Source organism: Dermacentor albipictus, chromosome 2 (assembly GCF_038994185.2).
Source record: "Dermacentor albipictus isolate Rhodes 1998 colony chromosome 2, USDA_Dalb.pri_finalv2, whole genome shotgun sequence".
Lineage (NCBI taxonomy): Eukaryota > Metazoa > Arthropoda > Arachnida > Ixodida > Ixodidae > Dermacentor > Dermacentor albipictus.
Genome location: NC_091822.1, coordinates 108,503,915 through 108,524,147, shown reverse-complemented (window position 1 = coordinate 108,524,147; position 20,233 = coordinate 108,503,915). Strand labels below are relative to the sequence as shown.

Here is a 20,233-nt window from a genome sequence, read left to right as displayed (position 1 = left end):
ATCACGCAACGCGGCCAGCTGTGCTCTGCACGCGAGGTGTGTGTGTGTGTGTGCGTGTGTGTACGTTGAGCGGGTTGCCTCATCGCTACCTGTACGACTTGTTTCACACACATGGCGCTGAACCGGCTGAAGGCTGGTCGCGGTCTTCAGCCGGTTCCCGAGGAATCTGCGGCCAACGGTACGACGGCTGACGCCGACCCGGATGCTGCCACCGTTCCGGTGAATCCATTGGAGCAGTGTGTCAAAAGTAAGTGCCTAATCTCTTCCCTGTTTACGTCGAATATAATCCACTGACTGCCTATTTCACTTTCCTCCTTCCCATTTCGGAGTAGCACTAAATGATTACGTGAAAAATACCTCCAATGTTGACGCCGCGTCTAGTAATTGCGCGTAGGCCAATCTGACATGAAGCTACAGTGCTATACATATGTGGTGCGTGTATAGAGAGCGTCTATGGCATCTACCGTTACGCACTTAGCTACTCCGCAATCTGCGAGCAGAAAAAAAAGGGAAGAAAGTATGCGAAAGAAATAATTGACGGGAAGCTGGCCGGGAAGTCAGTCAACGCAGAGCTTAACAACAGCTGGCGAGTTTTTTGCAGCCTTATAAGCGATGCGAGCACTTCAAATCCCTTTGAACGGTATATGGCGATCATCTGCTGCAGAGCGGTCCGCAGACGCCGCACCTACACTTCTCAGATTGTTTCGTTTGTTCAGCCAATGGTTCAGCGCGATTAGTCACACGCATGGCGGCAGCCTTTCCCGAAGATGTTTTTTGTCTTTATTCATTGCGCCGCCAATAATGCGGAGTCGTGCTCCTCCACAATACAACGGGAGCTTTCTTAGGCGTCTTGATAGAAAGAAACAGCAGCAACTGAAGAATAACAATAGTTCCCATTGCTTCGTGTTTCATTGTCTGGCAAAAAAAAAAAATGATATTGCGGGGATGCAAGCGCAGAAGAATAATCCGCAAATAAAAAAAAATATACTACGAGAAACTCTGGTTCTGCGATCGTTTTGCTATCTCAGGTACGACTATTAGAGCGCGGATTTGATGTGGCTTCAAGAGTTCTTGCGGCGTTAAGTATTACGCTTTGCCTGTCTAAATTTCCGAGTATTGATATTTTTCTTTCTAAACGCCAGAAGGCAGTAAGTATCCGCGCCCATGTTCATTTATTGCGAATTGATACATTTATAACGCAATCTTTTGTCGAAAATGATCAGTTCGTAATACCACATAGAAATTTCGCAGTAAGAAGGGCGAATTTCAGACCAATACACGTATAGACTAACAAACATTCACAAATTAACTTTTTGGTCCTACAGGGTGTCCCACGTAACTTGTACCAAAATATGTAAATGCTACGTAGCTGGACAGAACCAGGGTAATGTTGCTTGCTGCCGCTTGGAGATACTCCGATTATCTTTTGCATTCCGCATAATTACATAATTAGAATTAATAAATCAGCTTGTCAAATAATATTTCTAATAATATTAAGCATGTCAATAAGAAAATTGTAGAGCAGCAGGAAGAACTCCCGATACAGCTTTCTGTTGCTTAATGCGGGCTACATAAAAATCTTGGAGGACGCTTAAGCTTCGCGTTTAAGAGTCGAACACGACGGCATTCGAAGATCCCCGACTGCCTCTCACGTTTCCCGGCAACTGCAGCTTATGTAACCGTAATGCGTACCGGAAAACGCTGGCGGCGAACGCTACATGCACGAAGGTGAGCTCTCTGGTAGAAACGCGGCCACTTGCGTGGGCCGATCCCGGAGGTAGCCCCAGAAGCCGCGCCAGAAAAGTTGCGTCATTTTCAGGTTTCTGTTATTGTTTCGCACCTTTAATATTTAAGTCTGAGACGGTTTAGAATAAGAGGCATGCGCTGTCAATGTTTTGTTTCATGACATTTGTTTGTGAGCTGTAATTCTCAAAATTCAGAGGAATACCTTTGTCAAGAATGCAGGACAAGGTATGAGCAACTTTAGGGATAAAATGGTGTGGCAATATAACCTGCATATGCCGCAGGCCACATAGCAAGGCGTCGCATATACATGCATCTAAATACATATGAAAATTTTCGCTCACGAACAACTCTGCCGACGCCGATACCGGATTTTCTGAGACAAGGACCCTTAAAGGGCAGCTCCGGCGCTTTTTTTAACCATATTAGGATATTGTCATTTTCAAATGGTATCGACGGTCCTGTCACCTGCAGGGTACTTCAATTTGCTTAGAACTTCATCAATAATTTTAAATAACCAATAAGCTAGATACCGAAACGGGTATGCTGCTTCATGGGACGTCACGATGAGTGAATGACGTCAGGTCCTACGTTACCAAAATGTAAACACGCAGAACGCGTGCTAAACACGCAGTACACGCGGCGTTAACACCATAGAAGCGAAGCTGGTGATGTCCCCTGACGACACGGGGAACTTTTACAAAGTTTCCGAACTAGACAGCGGCCATTTAAGCGACGATTTCTGCGACAGTGGGGTGCAGACTTTGACGTCGCAAGCACAGGGTGGCCAGTGGAAAGTCATAACCAATCTTTAAAATTCATTTTCAGGAGAACTAAATGGCTTGCAGCCATATAGTTTGGCACAAATAACCAGAATGCAAAAGAGAACATATATTCAAAGTTTTATTAACATCAGTGGACATCAAGATATCGCCGGAGTTGCCCTTTATTGCTATCGCGTTAGGAGTGTTTTTCAAGCATTAAAGAAGCCCGCGAATACACGTAAAGCGCTAGCAGCCACTCGTGCGGCAATTTTTCGTGTATTCGCGGGCTTCTTTCATGCTTGAAAAAAACTTTATGTAGAACCTATTGAGCAACAAGAAGCTGTATAGGGAGTTTTTAATGTTCCTCTAGAATTTTCTCATAGACACGTTTAATCTAATTATAATATTTGAGAATTCGATTAGTTAAGACCAATTATGTAATTAGGCGCAATGAAAAACAACAATCTTAGTATCTCCAAGCGACGGCAAACAACGTTACCTTGGTTCTGTCCACGTACGCGGTATTTGCACATTTTTAAAAGTTTCGCTCAAGTTGCGAGGAACACCCTGTATACTTGACGGCGCAAATTACAGTTTACGAAGAGTAGCTAGTATGTTCGCAAGACGGATCTACTTATAACGAATTTTCAAGATGACACCAGCTTCGAGATATTCATTCTTAAATGCGTGACGGAATGAATGGACGTTCCATTTATTTCGTGCTTCAATGCATAAAACGGCGGTCATAAAATTAAAGCGGAATAATATAGTTCAATTTTACCGCAAGTTTCACGGCGCGTATCTCCAAACACGTGCAATCCTTAGAAGTCGTTCTAAGTGAACGCGCCTTGTAAATTTGCCGGCTACAATTCGTAAGTGGCAATATGCGCCGTAAAGCAACTATTTAAAAAGGTTCGCGTTTTCTTTTTTTTTTTTTGCGGTTAGTTGATCACGCCTTTCGATGATGTCTCGCGTGAATAATATCCACCCGCTTCGAGCTAAATCCAGCCCAAAGGCTTACATTCTCGCTATCTGCCGCATGTGACTTCTAAAGAAAGAAATGGCTGTATGGTCTCAAAAAAGAAACATCCCGTACAGTTCGAAAGTGCGGCGAAGACGGCGATGACGCGTTCCGCGCTGCGTGCGCGAAATGCGGGCGCACACACTGCAGGTTAGCGAACCGGTGTGCGAAGAAATCCGGGTTTTAAGTTCTCCACAGGTTAGCACCTTTTCTGCGCCGCGACCGGCGGAAGTTAGGAGGGAGGGGTGGGGGCGAGGGTAGTGTAATGGTTCGTGCGCAAACTCGATGACACGTGCTCGGTAAAACCGTGGTGCGTTGCAACGCTCGTCCGCTGCGTACGTCGTAAAAAATTAAGGAAAGAGAGAGAGAGAATGAGAGAATCGGGTGGAGAAAAATAACGATCGCATAGTTTGTCGCATGTGACCCAGGTTTTATCAGTCACTACTACGTGCAATAAAATTGTTATTAACGAAGTAGCTAAGAAAGTGTCTCTACTGCCACTGTATTAGTGCCACGCAGTTGCTTTATTGAGCGTTCTATATTGCGCCATGCAATATTGTAATGTAGGAGCAGAGTGTATCAAACCGACGTTAGAGAAAAAAAGAAAGCTTGCGTTCTGTCTGCACTTGTAAGCATCCACATATGGCTTCCCGTCGCAGAACATTGGGCGGAAGAGTTCAACTTCTTTGGGAAACTTTAATTTCACACTTGTATTCAGTATCTGTGCCTTCGTACTAGCCACAAACTTTTCTATTGTTGGGAGGGTTTTCTGCTTTCTGTATAATGCAATATTTGTTGCTTAGCTTCTCTTAAAGCAGCATGTGAACATACGCAAAGCTTTAACTGTCTAGGAACGTTTCCCGAGGCATTTCGAAACACTTTTCTAGATTTAGCCGGCAATGGAACAAACTGAGAAAACGCGAGAGCGGCCAGTGGCTCTCGTTTTTGCTGACACGTGTTGGCAGTTTACTGTAATGGTCGAGTAGAACTTCTGCGTATTATCGCTTGAAGTCGAATTCGTCGTCGTACACAATCGTGCATACTATGTGAACGTGTTAGCACGCATAAGCACGCGTCAAGCACTAATTAGGGCTTTAACTTCACGTATATGCAAGCTATACGGACGCTTCGCTCAAAACAGAAATACCCTGTGTTGCCTTACACAGTGCAGGTATGGAGACGGCATTTTTATTCCCGTCTTGATTCATGTAGATAAGAACATCGGCAGCGTTACCTGTATTACTGCAAAGCACCTACTTATTTTAGTGTAAACTGTAGAGCAGGAAATCAATTTGTATTAAAGTTTAGCGTAACTACATTTGCAGCTTCATCAAGTACATGCGATTTTTATTAAATTGAGAAAGTACGCTCGCTGCATCTTTGACGTAGCGTCTCGAGTGTACACATTCGAGTTACTTTTTCATATTGTTGGTATGCAACGCAGTTAAACGAAATTTGTCGATAAGTCGTGTGTTTCTTTGCATTGCGCCCGCAGGTGCTGACGGCACCTCCACGAACAACGGAAATGACATCGTGGACCGCCGCCTCCGAAGGTGGTTCTCCGAGGACGCAAGTGCAGAGCGGCATCCACCTGACGACGTCTCTGAGAAGGAGTACCGCATCTGGTTTCCTCGCGCCGAGGTCTCCGACGAAGACGTCGCGGGTCGTGCTTCGAGCGACTGGCGAACTTTCCGGGAGTACCGCTACACCGAGTGCTCCCGGGCCGGTCGGCTGGAGAAGACCCTCTCTGTGGATGAAGTCTTCAACAGCAAAGGCTCCCCCCGGACTGCCGCCGTTAATCCGCCCACGTTGGCATTCCACTGTGTCTCTTGCTCGAACAGCGACGAGGACAAAGGAAGCCCGTTGGACGTGACAGAAGAAGGACGATGCAGGATGCTGTCATCGACCAAGAGCGAGCTGTACAGGGAGCACCGTAGCCAGCTACTCTCGCGGCAGGAAGATGACGACCCCACTCCGTGGGAAGCGTCGTCGCTGAAGACCGACAAGAAGCCAAAACTTTCCGAAGCCTCAGGGGATACGGGTTCGGAAAAGGGAGCACGGACGTCAGTGTGCCAAACGAGCTCCAAGAAGGTTGCCTTCGAGGACGACAATGCCAAGAAAGGTAGCTGGGAAATTCCGAGTTCGAGCGAGGAAGGACTGGCTTCGGCACCAGCGCCGAGGTCTCTACCGGGTAACGAGAGCAGCAGCCGTGAGGCTGTAAGCGCCGGCCTACAGGATGCAAGCCTCGTGTCCGAGGACGACGACTTCGACGACTCGAAGTGTACTTACGTGAAGGTGGACAGCGTGGACTCGGAGGTGGAGGACGAAACCGGTGGGACTAGAGAAACTGTGATAGGGGCACCGTCGCTTGACGATTTGGGGTACATAGCAGAGGAACCAGAAGAGGAAGTGGACGAGACCACTGGAGATCTTGGGAATCGAAACTCGTCTGCCACCACGACGCATGAAGCTGCTCAGTCTGAAAGTAGCTCTATGGTGTCTTCAACTGCAGAAGCCAGTCACCAGGCACCACTGTCTTCGAAGTTGGGCGTTAAAGAAGAATTGAGCGAAGCTGATGAAAGAGGAAACGATTTGCAATTTAACAAAGTCACTTTGGACAAAACTGCACCCCTTGCTGCTGACGTGAATGCGCTAGCAGGTGGAAAGTCTGTGAAGTGCCATAGTGATGAATCAAAAAGCTCTCGGCTCGAGGAGCCATATGCTAAGCAAATTAGCCATCATCACAATGAGCCAAAAAATACCGTTGAAGCAGCACCACATCACGCTGACTTGTCTGACAGAGAAACGAATGAAAGTGATACCAAATCGGAGGAATCTGTTATCACAGTGAAAGGTGACGCAATACTTTTGCCAAGTACAAATGACGAAATCTCTGACGAAGTGCTTGCAGACACTGTTAGTAGATCTGCGAATAAAAAAGAAAACGGTTTAGACACTCGCGAAACATTCATTACTGGCGAGAGACACAGCCCAGAGCTAATTTCGGGCAAAGCTGTCGATATACATGTGCCCAGTGACACTGTGAATTCGCAAAAAATGCTTGGCGAGGCTAATGGGAGTATCACATCTCTTGCGAATGTGACAGAAGAGCTACAGAAAACTTCGAAAAATGTTTCAGTCCTTGTTAGCGAAAGTTCCTCTAACAGTGGCGCATCTCAATTTGGAACATCCATTGCCGACAACAAAAGTGTACAACTGACAAATGACGCAATAGAATTTCATGAAAGTAAATATTATCACACAGACCTAAGTGAAAGTCTGGATCGCGCAGCACGCGAGAGCGGGCAAGTGTTCATTGAAGCAAATGCTTGGCATCAAGAAGAGATCGGAATGCTTCGAGAAAGTCAAGAGCTAACAAAAAACGCAGCTACGCATATTCTTGGTATCAGTGATCGTATGGAGGAAATGTTGGACACTGCTTCAGCAAATGTCACGAATTTACTATCATCGAAATGCACGTTTGACAGCAAAATGGAGGTTACTGATGAAGTTGGCAAGTGGCAGCACGCAGGAACCATAGACGAACTTGACCAAAACGATACCCAAGAAAGCATGAATGAAGGTCCAAAAGGTGCATCAAATAAAGTTTCTGGACTGAATACCCAAGAAAGCATGAATGAAGGTCCAAAAGGTGCATCAAATAAAGTTTCTGGACTGAAAGAGAAGGACTTTTTGCAGTTTCTTAAAGGGGGAACATTAATGGATGAAGTATATGAGCTGGAATCAGTTGCGTGTCTCAGCAAAGCGGACGATGTCACAGAGAACACACAAGAAAGTGTTACTGTCATCATGGACGACTCGGTCTTGAGTAAGGAATTTCCACGTGACAAAAAGAGCGCTGCTGATGAATGTGAAGACCAGCAACAAAATCCAGACGTCTGCCAAGATGTCAAGAACAGCGCAGAAAACAATCTGCAGATTGGAGAACTGCTAAAACAAGACACCTATCAAAGTGCCGAAATGTGTTTTCTAAAGAACACTGAAGTTAGGACACAAAATGTGCTCATGTGTTTTACAGGTGGCGAAGAGCACACGAAGGAAACTTTGAAAACTGTTTCAAGCATTCTAAGTGATTCGCTGCCAAGAAAAGACATCCTGCAAGATGACGTAGCGCATGTCGTGGGAGGCGTTAAGAAAGGAGACAAACATTTTGCAGAGGGTGGACTGAAGGGTCCCCGAGAAGACATGAGGGAACACTTCGATGACCTGGCGTTCAAGAGTAGTCACGACTTTCGGGATGAAGGTGCCTCTCATCATCATCCAGCTGAGATGCCAAATGAAAATGTGAATACAATTCAAGATACCGGTGTAATTACAGAAAAAGGGAGCGTGACCGACCATGTTCCCATGATATTGCCAGACGATCATCATCTTTTTAAAGTACTAGAAATATCTTCGGTTCAAGGACAAGAAGGTACGGGAGTTACGAGAGAAAGTAACGATGGACTAGAAATTGACAGTACTGAACAAGGCGCTACCCAGCATTGTTTGGCGGAGCGCGCTGTTCCTCAGGAAAACTCGCTCTCGTCTTCAATAAAAACCAGCATGCTAAAAGACGTCATCGCCCTGAACAGGACTGATGACGCAACCAGTTTTGACGATGCGTCGCTTCAGGACGACAACGACCAAGGATTCGAGTCGCTTCCTTGTGACCAAACGCTTGACCAGGAAGATTTGAATGAGAAGCAAGTGAAGGATGAATTATACAATGTCGAAAAACACCTGCCCGCGGACAATGATGATAACAGAGGTGCGGATGAATTGACCGCTTTATTAGGTGAACTTGCTGAGCATGAGAAAGAAACACCCGTTAGCCTCCAATATGACACTGGAGTACAAACTACGCCGACTGACGCGACTGGCCAAAACAATGAGCCTCTTTTCGAGCATAAGCTTCGAAGCTCGGCTAGCATGGACGGATGTGACAAGGAGGGAAGCGCGCAAAAATGTGCTCACGGTATGCAATCAGACGAAAACGCGCATCCCGCCTCGGCGATGAGCTCCGAAAATGAAGTACAAGTGACGCCGAGCGTACAAACACCAGAAAGCAAATCAAGTGAAAGTGGTTCTGCAGTTCCTGACGAACACAAGGTCGCTAAGGTTAGTATGCGCAACGAAGACAGCGAAGACATTTCAGACGCTGACGTGGAGAATACAAGAAGAAGATCCGAATATTATATTGACCTTCATAGTGTCAACACATTGGGGTGGCAGAAAACCTTACAGGAGAAGGAGGAAAAGGCGAGCGCGCAAGATGAAGTGTCAGGAAAGTTCGCGAGTGAACATTTCATGAACCAGGCTACCGGTGACGACAACAAAATCGGCATAGGGAATACTGAGACTTTAGAAAAAGAGCCGATAGACATTACAGTGGCTATTGAAGCTAGCGTGAAAGATGGGGATGAAAGATGTGAAGAGTTTGCGATGGAAAATCCTGCTAACCAAAGCACTAGTGAAAACGAGGTTACTGAAGTGAAGACAGAAAATTTAATGAGCGAATCGTTAGAGTCTGCCGCGCACCATGAAGAGAGTGCGCAATATGAAACATCAGAAACGTTTCTGAGCAATGCATCTGTGAAGATATGTACCAATGTGAACGAAATCGTCAAATTGAAGGTAGAGTCATCAGAAACCAAGTTGCGAAAGATAGTAGCGCGTGAAGAAGAAATCATGCGACACGAAACACTGGAAGAGGTTGTCGACGGGGCAACTACACATGCGAGCTCAGGTGACATTGACGTCACCAAACTGAAGACAGGGCGTTCTGTTGACGAGATTTCAGAGCCCGTGTGTAATGAAGCCAGCGTGCCAAATGAAACGTCTGAACAAACTGAAAGTGAAGCGCCCATAAGCCAGAGCACTGCCGACGAGGTCACCGTTGTGAAGGCTATGACACCAGTAAACGAGATTTCAGAAACAGCAGTGCCTAACGAAGCAGACGTACAAAGTGAAACACTGGAAGACTTTTCAAGCGAAGAGCTTGTCAGCCAAGGCTCTGGTAAGAAAGATTTCGGAAATATAGGAGAAGAGATATCGACAGACCAGCTGGTGTCCACAGAAGCGAGAGCACAAAGTAAGAAGTCTGATGAACTTGCAAGCGAACGATCTGCGAGCCACATCACTGATGACCAGCATATCACTAATGAGCAGGCAGACGCATCAGGGAGCGAGCTTTTAGAGCTATTCGATGAATTGAGCGCGCAAAGCAAGGAGTCTGATCTACTTGCACGCGAAGAATCTGTGAACCACAGCAAAAGTAACATCGTGGTCACCGAAGTGAAGGCGGAGGCGTCTGTAAGTGAACTGCAGAAAGTCCTAATGTCTACTGAAGCAGGCGTGCACAGTAAATCTGAAGAGTTCGCGAGTGGAGAAACTCTGTGCCAGAGCACAATTGACAGTGATGTCACCAATGTGAAGGCAGAGATATTAATTAGTGAGGTTCCAGAAAAAGTAGTGTTTACTGAAGCAAGCGAGCGAACTGAAACGTTGGAAGAGTCTGCAAGTGAAGCGTCTGTGAACGAGAGCATGAACGAAAAGATCATCTGGGAGGTGCCAGACACATCTGTAAGCGAGTTTCCAGAGATAGCATTGTCCGCTGAATTGAACGTAGAAATAAAAACAGCTGATGAACTTACAAGCGAGGAATCCGTGAACCTGGGCACCAATGAAAACGAGGTTGGCAAAGTGAATGCAGAGGCGTCTGTAAATGAGATGCCAGAACTGTTAGTGTCTATTGAAGGGAAGATGCACAGTACATCTGAAGAACTTGCAAGCGGGGGAACTGCGCATCCGGGCACTAGTGACACTGAGATCACCAAAGTAAAGGCAGAGGCAATATTTGCTGAGATTCCTGAGATCGTGGTGTCCGATGAAGTGAGTGTGCGAACTGAAACGCCTGAAGACTCTGAAAGCGAAGCGCTTATGAACCCTAGCAGAGAGATCAAAGTGGGGCCAGCTGCGTCAGTAAGCGATGTGCCAGAGATGGAAGTCTTCGTTGAAAACAGTGCGCAAAACAAAACATCTGCACATTTAGCAAGTGATGGATCTGGAAACCAGAACGTTAATGACCACGAGAACACCGAAGGGAAGACAGTGACGTCGGCGAGGGAGTTGCCTACGTTCATAGCCTCTAATGAAATGACTGACCAAAGTAAGATATCTGATGAGCTTTCAAGCGGAGAAGCTGTGCACCACATTGCCAGTGACGTCGTGTTCACCCAAGTGAAGGAAGGGACATTAGCAAGCAAGGTTTCACAGGTCACAACGGCTGATGAAGCAAGCATACAAAGTAAAACATCCGCGAAGTTTGAAGACGAAGTGTCTGTGAGTGAAACCACCAATTGCAACGTCACGGAAGCAAAGGCGGATACTTCATTCGAGTGGCCGAGCATCACATTATCTAATGAAACGACTGACCAAAGTAAGATACCTGATGAGTTTTCAAGCGGAGAAGCTGTGCTCCACAGGGCTAGTGACGTCGCGTTCAACCACATGAAAGAAGAAACATCAGCAAGCAAAGTTTCACAGATCACAATGGCTGATGAAGCAAGCATTCAAAGTCAAATATCCGCGAAATTTCAAAACGAAGTGCCTCGGAGTGAAACCACCAATTACAACGTCACGGAAGCAAAGGCGGATACTTCATTCGAGTGGCCGAAAATCACGTTACCTAGTGAAACGACTGACGAGAGTAAGATATCTGATGAGCTCTCAAGCGGAGAAGCTGTGCGCCACAGTGCCAGTGACGTCGCGTTCACCCAAGTGAAGGAAGGGACATCAGCAAGCAAAGTTTCACAGATTACAATGGTTGATGAAGCAAGCATACAAAGCAAAATATCCGCGATGTTTGAAAAGGAAGTGCCTGTGAATGAAACCACCAATGGCAACGTCACGGAAGCAAAGGCAGATACTTCCTTCGAGTGGCCGAAAATCATATTGTCTGCTGAAATGACTGACCAAAGTGAGATATCTCATGAGCTATCACATGGAGAAGCTGTGCACCACAGCGCCAGTGACGTCGTGTTCACCCAAGTGAAGGAAGGGACATCAGCAAGCAAAGTTTCACAGATCACAATAGCTGATGAAGCAAGCATACAAAGTAAGATATCCGCCAAGTTTGAAAACGAAGTGCCTGTGAGTGAAACTACCAATGACAACGTCACTAAATCAAAGGCAGATACTTCATTCGAGTGGCCGAAAATCAAATTATCCAATGAAACGAGTGTCCGAAGTAAAAGTGCGGAAGGATTTACAAGCGAGGAGTCTGTCAACAAGGGCAGCTGTAACGAAGAGAACGCCAAAGCGGATGAGGAGGAATTGGGAAGTGAATTGCCAGAGACCATAGTCCCTAACGAAGCGAGCGTGCAGGTTGTCAGTATAGAAACTGAGTCCCAGAGCAGCAGTGATTATGAGGCGCCTAAAGTGATGGCAGAGACATCAACAAGTGTGATTCCAGAGATAACAGTGTCCGACGAGGCGAGCATACAAAGTCAAACTCCTGAAAAGGTTGAAGACGAGGCGCTTGTGAACGATAGCCCACGTGACGACGCCACCCCGGAAGCGAAGTCAGAGGCTTCAGCTAGCAAGTTGCCATATAATGAGGCTTCCGTGCAGAGCATAACGTCTGAAGAATTTGCGAGTGGAGAAAGCACTTGTGAAAGCAAAGGGGACGTTGAAATCTCCACAGTGAAGGCAGATGTGCCAATAAGCGAAATGCCAGAGATCGCAGTGTCTAATGAAGTGACTATAGAGAGGAAAACGCATGAAGAGCTGAAAAGTGACGCTGCAGTGAACGAAAACACCAATGACAACGAGGTCACTGAAGAGATAGCCGGTGCATCTGTAATCGAGTTGCCAGAGGTCACAGTGCCGAATGAAGCGAGCGTAGGAAGTGAAATAACAGGACAACTTACGAGCAACGGACACGTGCGGCAAATCAACAGTGATAATGAGAACACCGAAGGGAGGTCAGAAACAAGCAATCTGCCAGAGGTCGCAGAGTCTGATAAACCGAGCGTACAGATATCCGAAGAATTTGCTAGCGAAGAATCTGTGACGCGAAATAGCGGTGACAACGACTCCACCGAAGTGACGCCAGGGACTTCGATGAGCAAGCCTCCTGAATTTGACGCAACAAGAAATCATTCTGATTCTGAGGATCTTGATAAGACCTCTTCAGATGCTTCAGAGACTCGCATGGAATGCATAATGAAAGACAATACAACACCCTGCATCGTCTTGGAAGGTGTCGCTGCACAAGGGCAACAGGAAGCTGCGTTCGATTGTACGAGCTTGCCAAGTAACATGACGAAAAGATTCGCAAATGCGGATTCTTATGATGAGATGACTGAGGACAACGAAAGCGCCAGCACAGGCGCAGAGAGTGCAGACGGCGAACTACGAGGTATTGCAAGCTCCGATGAATCGATCGAAGGTGGCAGCGTTGAAGAGGTTGACAAAGTTGTGGAAGACGTCACTGAGAACAGCCTGGAAAATGCTACAAAGGAATGTGTAGAAAGCAATTATTCAGACCGCGCACATGCGCTGGATGAAGAACGGCACTGGAGCCAGGAAGCGAGCGCACAGGACAGCACACATGAAAAGTTCGCAGAGCAGCAGTCTGTCTACCAATTCGCCGATGATGAGAAAAACGTGAGTAAAGATAGTATGTCACAAGACAGCGCACTCGACGGTGTCCCTGCGGAATTTCGTGAAGCAACCGACGATCGTCATACTGCAGAGCTCGGAAACAGCAGCATAGGCGTTTCACATATCCTTCTGGAAGACACAGCTGACGTCACCTCGGCGGCTTCTAATAACGAACGGAACATGCACACGTCAGAGCCTGTGAAAAAATCAGGCGAAGGAACGGGTGTGCACAATGAAACGCTAACAGAAGCTGCAGACGAAGGGCTTGGTAACGTTGACCTCGACAGTAAAGAACATTTAAGACTTAGAACCACTGGCTCAGAATCAGTGGAAAGCGAAGTGCTTCACCATGAAATTTCGACATCTCAAGGCGTCGTCGAGGCCAAGGAGCCCAGCACAGCTGAAATGTACAATACCAACATTGCCGGTATTTCGCTGAACTCTGCTTTAGAACAAGAAAACAGGGATAACAGGTCGTCGTTGCTGGCGTATGCAGAAGAGATTGTATCGACCGTTCTGACAAAGTGCGTAACGTACCTCGGAGAAAATGACGAGACATTGAGGAGAGCAGAGCTGGTGGGAAGAAATCGTTACGAGTTGAATGCCGACACAGAAAACGCACTCAAAGAGAAAACTATTTCTGATGATTACAAAGAAGAGCTTCGTATTCATCTTCCGCACTCGGACTCCACAAACAGAGGCAATCCCGGTGATGCCTTCGAGCCGATTGTCTCGAGACAATCTGCATTCGAGGAAGCGATACCGACTGCTGACCATCAATACTCTGTTACCAGCCGTGATGCGAACCAAGCGGCAGTGGTTCTCCCAGTTGCTGCAGAAGATGAAATAAATTCTAACGAGGCGCTAAACTATCCGGTCATTAGCGAGCAGCATGACGAATCAGTCAACATGGAGGAAATAGACGAAACGATAACAAACAGCACAATGGCGCAGTTGGCGACCTCCGATGAAGTCTTCGATAATGCTAAAAGTGATGTGCCGCTGAACAGCGCAGAAGAGGCGGGCTTGTTGCTAATAACCAAAGACCGCCACGATGGAGACGCCAGTGACAGTGCAAGTATCTCCGAAGCGTTAACCGAAGATGGTGCGTCGAGCGAGCCTGAACCTCACAGCTCCGTTTCCGCAGTGAAAAGTAATCAAGAAGTTCCTTTCCAGGTTGTAGAGCAAGCTGACCAGTCAGAAGAGGAGCTGGAGGAAGCAGAAAGATCGGCGGTGGCCCAGTTTCTTGATGATGCAGGCAAAGACCCTTCTGAAGGATCAGAGACACGGCGAAACATCGCCGAGAGTGATAACAGGGGCGAAAACTCTGAACCTGCGCACAGCGTCGCGGCAATGGGCCGTATAATACGCCGAGAAAGTCAGATAAACGAAGAGTTGTTTTTAGACAGCGCCGCTTGTGTCCACACGAGGCGTTTCGAACGTTCAGCATCCGATGTGGAAGCGCGAGCAGGCGATGACGCTAGAGAAAGCGAAGAGGCCGAGAACGAAGCGACATCCAACAGTTTTAGCGAATCTTCCGCGACGACGGTTTCCATGAACACGGACGATTCCGCAGAAAGCGTGTCGGAGTTTTCCACGAAAGCGAGCGAGCAAGCATCAGACGCTGTTTCCGCCAACGAAGTGAACAGAGACAACTCAGATACTTCGGACGCGTGCCACACTGATGATAAGAACGTACAGACCAACAAATTCAACGTAACACATTCGCTGGATATGCCAGATAGCGTAGATAGCGTTGATAGCGAAGGGCGAGAAGAAAGCACAAGTAGACGCGAGAATCACGCCGGCGTTCATAGCTCGAATGAGCAATCCGAAATTCCGCATGATACAGAAGATGGTAACGGCATCGGTCATCAAGGTTGGGACGTGCGGGAACAAGCCAAAAAAGCCACTGTACCCGAAAACCACGACATGTTTTCGCAAGAAGTGCGTTCCGAAGTAGCGGTGAACAACGGAGAAAATAATAAAGCAAGTGAACCTTGTACAGATGCAAACTTTAACGACTCTGCGAGGCCAAAGGGCAAAGATGTCTGCAAGCACGAAAGCTCAGCTACAGCAGACAACGACATGGACAGCTTAGGTGCCCTTAGCACTGTCTACGAAAGCTCGCTGGAATACATTAGATCTTACACTGACGAGCACATCAGTGCAAGCGACGTCACCGCGACCGTAAGCGGCGACTATTACGCTGTTGGTACGACAACAATTTCAAATATTTCCCCCCTGAAAAATATCAGTGCTTTGGGTGGCGTATTTGAACACGAGGAGCACAGCGATGAAGGAAAAGCCGAGCTGAACTCGGATGAATCGACGATCAGTGCTCCAAGCTGCCCGCTTCAAACAGAGCGAAGTGGTGGCACTGGAGACGCAAGCATTCAGCATCCGGAAGTAGCTTCCGGTTTCATACCGGAAGAAACAGCTGATGCATTAGGCAGGCACGTCGACATGACTGGTTTGTCGGCTGGTAAAATGTTGACGAACACGGGAGAAGATAGAGGAACGAATGATTTCGAAGCATCTAACGACTGGATCACCTTACAGGAAACAGATCAAGTGAAGGTCACTGTAGAAGATCACGGCGATCCAATTCAACCGCGAAAAGAACTGGAAGGAGACCAAGGCGGTTCACAAATCGATAGTGGTGAAAATGTTACTCAGTATATCAAGAATACTTCAGCCATGTGGGATCAGCGTAGCCTCACAGCTAACAGCCTAAGCGAGGGATATATAAAGGCACGCGACACTTCGAGCAGGGAAAATGACACGGAGAATGTGGTTCTTTCGGAACTGCCCAAAACAAAGATTGCAGATGCACACGAGGCGCTCCATCAAGTCGAGCGGCAGGCACTGGAAGAAGATGAGGTGGCGACCATGGACTTCTCAGACGAAGAAGAGCGCTCTTTAGGTGATACGGGCGCGCACGAACACATCGTGTTCGTGGACGTGCACGACATACCCTTCAGCCAAGAATCAGGCGACACGGGAAATGCCGAAATCGAGCAAGAAGGTGCCCGCCAGGAAATCGTTTCGTCTAAAACTAGTGGCTCTGCAGTGACAACCACAGATTCAAACGGCAAAAGAGACGCGATTAGTACAGAAGGCACAAATCTGGCTCAGCTTGACGCAGGAGTTTCAGCGCAAAATGTTGAAGCCGAGGCTGAAGGACCCAGTTCCACCAGCACACACGTTCATGCTGGAAGCCCGCATGCGGGAAGCTTGTCCGAGAAATTGCAGCCGACAGTCGAGGCTTTAAAGACGGCAGTGGTGGTTCACGAGGAAACAAAATTAGAAGCGCTGGAGTGCAGCGAGGACCTCCTGCACAGTGTTGCCACCGAAGCCGACTTCTCTAGCGACATTTACGAGCAAGCAAGCGAGGGACTAGATGCAGATGCTGGGATAGGCGAAGACAAAGTTGAGCAAACAACCACAGGCTTGCCGGCAGAATCAGCAGATGTCTCGAGTGCGTACGGAGATCATCGAGTGCCCACTGAGGAATACAGTGGTCTTGACCAAGAGGGCGCACAGAATGAAATTGAAAAGCGTATTGAGGACGAAGCGGTACCGCGCAAGAGATCGTCCAGCGACGCTGTCGAAGATACCATTGTACCGGAGCACATAAAAAGTCCATCTAACATGTCAAGCACGGAAAGCGAAGCAGGATCTGAAAAACAAGACGTCGTGGCGAATAGTGACTTGAAATGTGCCGTAGAAGATTTTTCTAGATTGATTTCGTCAGACGGCAACGACGTCCATGCCACCAATAGGAAAAGTGGCGAGAAAGGTAGAATTCACGACGAAGCTGTCATCACGGAGGCGTCCAGCGAGAACGTCGTTCCGGAAGTGAGCGAGGATGAAGGTGACCAGAAAAGTCAGCCGCGTAAAGCCGCCGGCGCCAAGGAAGGCGATAAGGCCGACAATGACAATCAGGAGGACAGCCTCAAGACAGATTCAAGCGAGAGCTTTGACCTTTCAGCAGCGGGCGGGGAGAACGTTGGCGAGAGTGGCTCGCGAAATGTAAAAGAGAATACCACCCACAAGGTCACCGAAGCTGTCGAGCAGTCCGAACGAACCGAGGGCGAAGACGGCGCCAGCTCTGGCGACCCAGTCCGGTCGACCAGGATCTTCCAAAGGACAGTGAAGCGCACCGAATCCACTCGAACCGTGCGGAGAACGCGTTCCTTCCTGCCGTACACGAAGTGGATGAAGGGTGAGGCACGCCAGCGAGCTCGGCAGGAGGCGCCGGACGAAGACGCCACAGAGCCGGTGGAGGAAACGCTCGTGGCCCAACAAGCCTTTCCCGCAATGTCGATCCCTCGGCGCGGCCTCGGCTCGATGTCTGACTGCCCCGATGGCAACGTCTGCAGCGTAGCTGTCCAGGCGTTTCCAAGCGTCTTCGACCAGGGAGTTCAGGTGGATTTTGACGAGCACGACTGCATCACCAGGCTCGTGGAGCTCCAAATTGTGAGTACCGTTCAGATATTTCAGTATTTGCTAGGGTTGGGCGGGGAGAGAAACCTTTTGGCTATAAATCATTCCTCAACGGTGCACGGACCCATCAGCACCTATTGCTCCTAGGTTGTCTCATTCCTAAGGACTGATCAGGCCAAATCCTGCTTAGATTCAGGGGTCAATCATAGCGCCTGTTCCGTTCATGTTTCTGTGTGCTTCTTTTGTAGAGTATGCGCTAAAACACTAATAAGTATGGATTACCAACTATACCGAACCGACACATTGTTCAGTGGTATGACTCGAACCGGCACAATCAGTGACACGTGGCCAAAGGCCTAGGTTTGCAGGCGTTTTGTTGCGACTATTAAGCGCAAGGTTCACTAACGGTATCGGTCTGTTTCTTCCCTGCTCTGTTCGTAGAGTTTTGTAGCGCCATGTTCTCTTGAACGCGACAGCAGCCCGTCGCGTCTTCTAGTACACTTACACCTCATCGTGTCGTATGTCAGAATGACCGGCTTGAAGTCGCAATGATTGCCTATCCATAGTGAGCCTGTGTTTGCGACGAGTGGGGGTAGGACACATGCACCAGCGCTTTCGAGGTTTGCCTGCTGGGCTCTTTGCGAAGCCCCGGCCGTTCACATAAGTTCGTTGAAAGCGACCTCACAGTCTCGTTCTACCTCAGCACGGCGCAGTATAATGTGACGCTTAATATCTCGTGATGAATAAGACATACTACGAAGATAAAGCGATGCTTTCTTTTTTTTTCGAATTTGTGTTGGCGTAGTTTAGGTGGAGCTCATGGAGGAAATCTTTAAGCAGTGACAATGACAATCAATGATGACACACCAGTGTTGCTATTTTCGTAGCTGTTGAACTATTTCAGGGATACTAGTTTGCTCAGTAAACAGCTTGTTTCTCGCAAACTGATTCCCTTTAGCCACGTGATGTTATCTTGGCTTGGCCGGTAAATCGTTAATGTGACGTTCTTAATGTAACTCCCTCGCCTGTGAGAGTGCTGTTTCCCTTCTTTAGGTTACCTTGTTTCCCTCTGTACCTTCGTTTTTAACTTGCAGACCCAGCGCGACGTAACAACCATGATTGAATTCGTACTGGAATGCTTGTGTATGATCTTTCTCATTGAATAATTAGAACGCCTTTCCCACAATAATCGAGTGGGTAGAATTGGTTTCAGTCCATGTTGTGAAAAAGAAATGCTATGCACAAAGTACTCTATTTTTTACTCTGTATTGAAAGGAGGTAAAATGTATGGACTCTTTCTTTTACGTTTAACGAGAACATCAAGGAGTCTGTGCCGGTAATACGCACCGTCTAAGGGACTGCAGTATCAATCAGTCGGTCTTATTAAACGCACTCGATGTGTGCATTTATACGGTGTTACATTGTATTTACTTAATGAAGAGCTAAATTAACGAACATGGTACCGCACTAACCAGTGGCGTATGGATGTTGCTGCTAGCGCGAAAGATCGCTGTGTTCGTTAGCCCAACAGCTTCCGACACGCGCACATTCACGCGGGGACACGTGAAAGGGATGTTATTGGTGTGTTTCTCAGGCCATGAACGAGCAAGAGGAGGTCCGGCGCCAGGACATGAAGGCTGCCTGCGAACTGGTCGAGAAACTAGAAGCGATGCAGCTCTCCGAGTCACTCATGAGGACACAGGTAAAAATAGTCACTTTGGCTGTGTGTGCGGAAGTCCGCGGTGCTTGTTAAAACTGCCGTTTGTGTTTTGCGTCTTGATTGAGGGAGGGAGAAAGAAGCAGAGTTACAACAGGGATGTTAACATATGAGCCATATTGCAACAACAACAATACAACGGCTACGAAAGCGTCTCACCAGCACAAGAACAGGACACAATTAATGCTTGCGCAAGCGCCGTCAGCGCCAGGCCCTCGCAGACTTGGTGTAACTGTTTCCGCCTTGATAAAGACAGTCGCTCAGGTTATAGTTTGCTATAGGGTCGCGACAGCTGCTCTGTACGACATTACAGTTCCTCTCCCTTTTTTGTTTTGTTTGTGGGGGAAGTGTTGAAACGAAGGGGCGAGTGAAATATCCCGGCATTCACTACTCACAACAAATTAGCAGCGTCAGCCTTTAGCGAGGTTGTAACTAGATATGTACTCTCCGGCAGACAGGCTTCAAGCCTCACATTAGCATCGATATCACCTTACTGTCTTGGTTAAACAGTTAGCTGAATTTATAATTGCTACTTCGACAGATTTTTAGCGTTTCTCCCTATGGTAAAGCGGTCCCGCGGGGAAGTCACCGGACTGTCGCTTATCCTTACTTGTAAGAAATGCAGGGAGCGTCTTCTAAGACCTAGAACACCCCGTGCGGGTGCTCATGTGTACTTCATCTTCTCATTAGAATATTAATTGCGAGTTGGATTTTGTGTGCGCGCTGTCCCTCGTATTTTGTCTTTTGCGTTGTCGCATCGTGAACACCAACCGATTCGCCCAGTTGTCTGGTTCGCTGGGATTCAATGTCATGTATAGATACAACAGAGGTACTTGGAAAGCATTTTAGCGCAGGCATACAGGGACAAAA

The 20,233-nt window shown here is 47.6% G+C and overlaps 1 protein-coding gene across 1 annotated transcript in view; it reads left to right on the top strand.

The window, feature by feature from the left end:
- Positions 1-20,233, top strand: part of LOC135900734 (serine-rich adhesin for platelets-like) — a 108,028-nt gene that overhangs the window by 48,102 nt on the left and 39,693 nt on the right. The window contains exons 7-9 of the mRNA XM_065430274.2: positions 133-247; positions 5,024-17,679; positions 19,241-19,348. Coding sequence (XP_065286346.2) covers positions 133-247; positions 5,024-17,679; positions 19,241-19,348 — 12,879 coding nt within the window. The remainder of the gene's footprint in view (positions 1-132; positions 248-5,023; positions 17,680-19,240; positions 19,349-20,233) is intronic.